This window comes from Brassica napus, chromosome C4 (genome assembly GCF_020379485.1).
Source record: "Brassica napus cultivar Da-Ae chromosome C4, Da-Ae, whole genome shotgun sequence".
Taxonomy (NCBI): domain Eukaryota; kingdom Viridiplantae; phylum Streptophyta; class Magnoliopsida; order Brassicales; family Brassicaceae; genus Brassica; species Brassica napus.
In genome coordinates, this window is record NC_063447.1 from 55,301,494 (window position 1) to 55,303,896 (window position 2,403).

Sequence of the window (2,403 nt, forward strand, 5' to 3'; positions counted from 1 at the left end):
ATTATCAGCACTAAATAAAAAACAAAAGTTTATTTTAAAGCCGCGTGTCACCATTTTCTATACTTTGGCATCTAAAAATAACTTTTACGTTACTAATATCATAAAATTAAAACAATAAATATTTTAGTGGTTAGAAAGAGAAATATTTAATCAAAAAGAAAGAATATATATTCTCGTCAAAAAAAAGAAAGAATATATTTTTTTTGATAAAAAAAAGAAGAAAGAATATATATTCTCGTAAAAAAAAAGAAAGAATATATATTCTCGTCAAAAAAAAGAAAGAATATATTTTTTTGATAAAAAAAAAGAAGAAAGAATATATATTCTCATAAAAAAAGGTGATATATACCACTAGGCACTAGTGCATGTAAGTTACACCTTAGCGCCTAACGTGTCAAAGTCCAAAACAAATATCATGATATTTATTATTTTACTGATTCATACGATTTTTGTTGCGGTAATATAGTTTTTTCATGATACTATAAATCACAAAGGAAAGCTTCACTTTTATTCTCCTCTCCATTATTCATTCCTCTAGAAAAAAGGTTGTTCAACAAGAAAGAAACCTAAAAAGAAGAAAGGGTTATCTAGAAATGTCGGTGACAACTACGGTGGAGGAGAACCACCGGAAAGATCCTTCATCACCGGAGAAAGAGGCGGAGAAGAGGAAGCAGAGATGGGCGTTTTGGGGGAGAAAGTGGAGGAGATTAGATTATTTCAAACTCACTGCTTCGTTGTTTGTGCATTCGATGGCTCTCTTGGCTCCGTTTTATTTCAGCTGGTCAGCACTTTGGGTTACCTTTTTGTTTTATACGATTGGTGGTCTCGGTATTACGGTGTCTTATCACCGGAACTTGGCTCACCGGAGTTTCAAAGTCCCTAAATGGCTCGAGTATCTCTTGGCCTATTGTGCCCTTCTCGCCATTCAGGTCCATATCAATAAACTAAATTATAATTTTCATTATTTACTCAATTTGGTTAATTAGTAGTATCTTTTATTTATTGATTATAATTCTTTTTTTTTAATAGGGAGATCCGATTGATTGGGTGAGTACTCATCGATATCATCACCAATTCACGGATTCAGAACGAGATCCACATAGCCCTAAGGAAGGCTTTTGGTTTAGTCATCTCTTATGGATTTATGATTCCGCTTATCTCGTTACAAAGGTGATTTTCAATATTCTATAAGTCGTTTGTTGTAACGACAAGATCTAAATCATTATGTATGAATGAATGAATGTAGTGTGGAAGAAGAACAAACGTGGATGATTTGAAGAGGCAGTGGTTCTATAGGTTTCTTCAAAAGACAGTGCTGTTTCACATTCTAGGACTTGGTATCATTCTCTTCTACCTCGGTGGCATGTCCTTCGTTACTTGGGGAATGGTAACATTGAATCTCTCTTTTCTTTAATGAAAATAAAATACTATTGTATTATATTAAAGAATTAAATTATAATAATTGACTGGTGGGTGATCCAGGGGGTAGGAGCAGCACTGGAGGTGCACGTGACTTGTCTCATAAACTCACTATGCCATGTCTGGGGCACTCGAACTTGGAAGACAAATGACACTTCTCGTAATGTTTGGTATGTAAATGTTTGGTGTGAATCAAGAATAATCGAATATCATATCTGTCACATTCCAAAAATATTTATCTACACGTGAATTGTTGACAGCTAATGAGACCAAAGACGCATTATTGTTAAACTTTATTTTGTTTTCTTGTTGTTGTTGTTGTCTTTTCGAAGGTGGCTATCGGTATTTTCATTTGGAGAAAGTTGGCACAACAATCACCATGCGTTCGAGTCGTCGGCTAGACAAGGACTTGAATGGTGGCAAATCGACATTTCTTGGTACATTGTCCGGTTTCTTGAGATTATCGGTTTAGCATATGACGTGAAACTGCCAACGGAATCTCAGCGACGTCGTATGGCTATTGTTCGTTGAACTGCGGGAGAACAAAAAAAAGAAAAAGAGAGATTAATTCTATGTAATTAGAATAATTTCTAATCCTAAAAGAGTTTATTGTTTTTATTTTATTTTATTTATTTTACTTTTGAAGTTTTGGGTAAACGCAATGAACGTTTCCGATGTGTTTGTGTTGGAACAAGTTGATTAAGATATTTGTCGTGATTTGGTACTTATAAATCCTTAGTGGGGAGGCTGGTCTCTCTTTGTCTATGTGAGACTACTTCATTATGTGTCTAAAATTATCTAATCGTCGTTCACTAGAGACACTGGAAAAAAAATTGTAGAAGAAGAAAAGCAAAAGACAATTAACCTTTTCGGATTTCAAGTATATTATTTTTTACCAACTCACATATGTACACGAATATAAAGGTTGTAAAAGAAGGAAAGCAGAGATACACTTTTTCAAAGGCGGGATACATTGGTTTCTGG

The 2,403-nt window shown here is 34.1% G+C and overlaps 1 protein-coding gene across 1 annotated transcript; it reads left to right on the forward strand.

Annotated features, from left to right (window-relative positions):
• The first annotated feature begins 449 nt into the window (after window positions 1-449).
• Window positions 450-2,184, forward strand: LOC106380483 (delta-9 acyl-lipid desaturase 2). The gene is made up of 5 exons (XM_048754041.1): window positions 450-929; window positions 1,030-1,170; window positions 1,247-1,387; window positions 1,483-1,589; window positions 1,752-2,184. Exons 1-5 carry the CDS (start codon window positions 594-596, stop codon window positions 1,948-1,950), a joined length of 924 nt encoding a protein of 307 aa, XP_048609998.1. The 5' UTR covers window positions 450-593; the 3' UTR covers window positions 1,951-2,184.
• The last annotated feature ends 219 nt before the right edge of the window (window positions 2,185-2,403 follow it).

Excerpts from the sequence above, each read along its gene's own strand:
- LOC106380483 (XM_048754041.1), top strand. The coding sequence starts at position 594 with ATGTCGGTGACAACTACGGTGGAGGAGAACCACCGGAAAGATCCTTCA. Across the intron at positions 930-1,029 it reads GTGCCCTTCTCGCCATTCAG|GGAGATCCGATTGATTGGGT; the intron begins GTCCATATCAAT and ends TTTTTTTAATAG. Across the intron at positions 1,590-1,751 it reads GACACTTCTCGTAATGTTTG|GTGGCTATCGGTATTTTCAT; the intron begins GTATGTAAATGT and ends GTCTTTTCGAAG.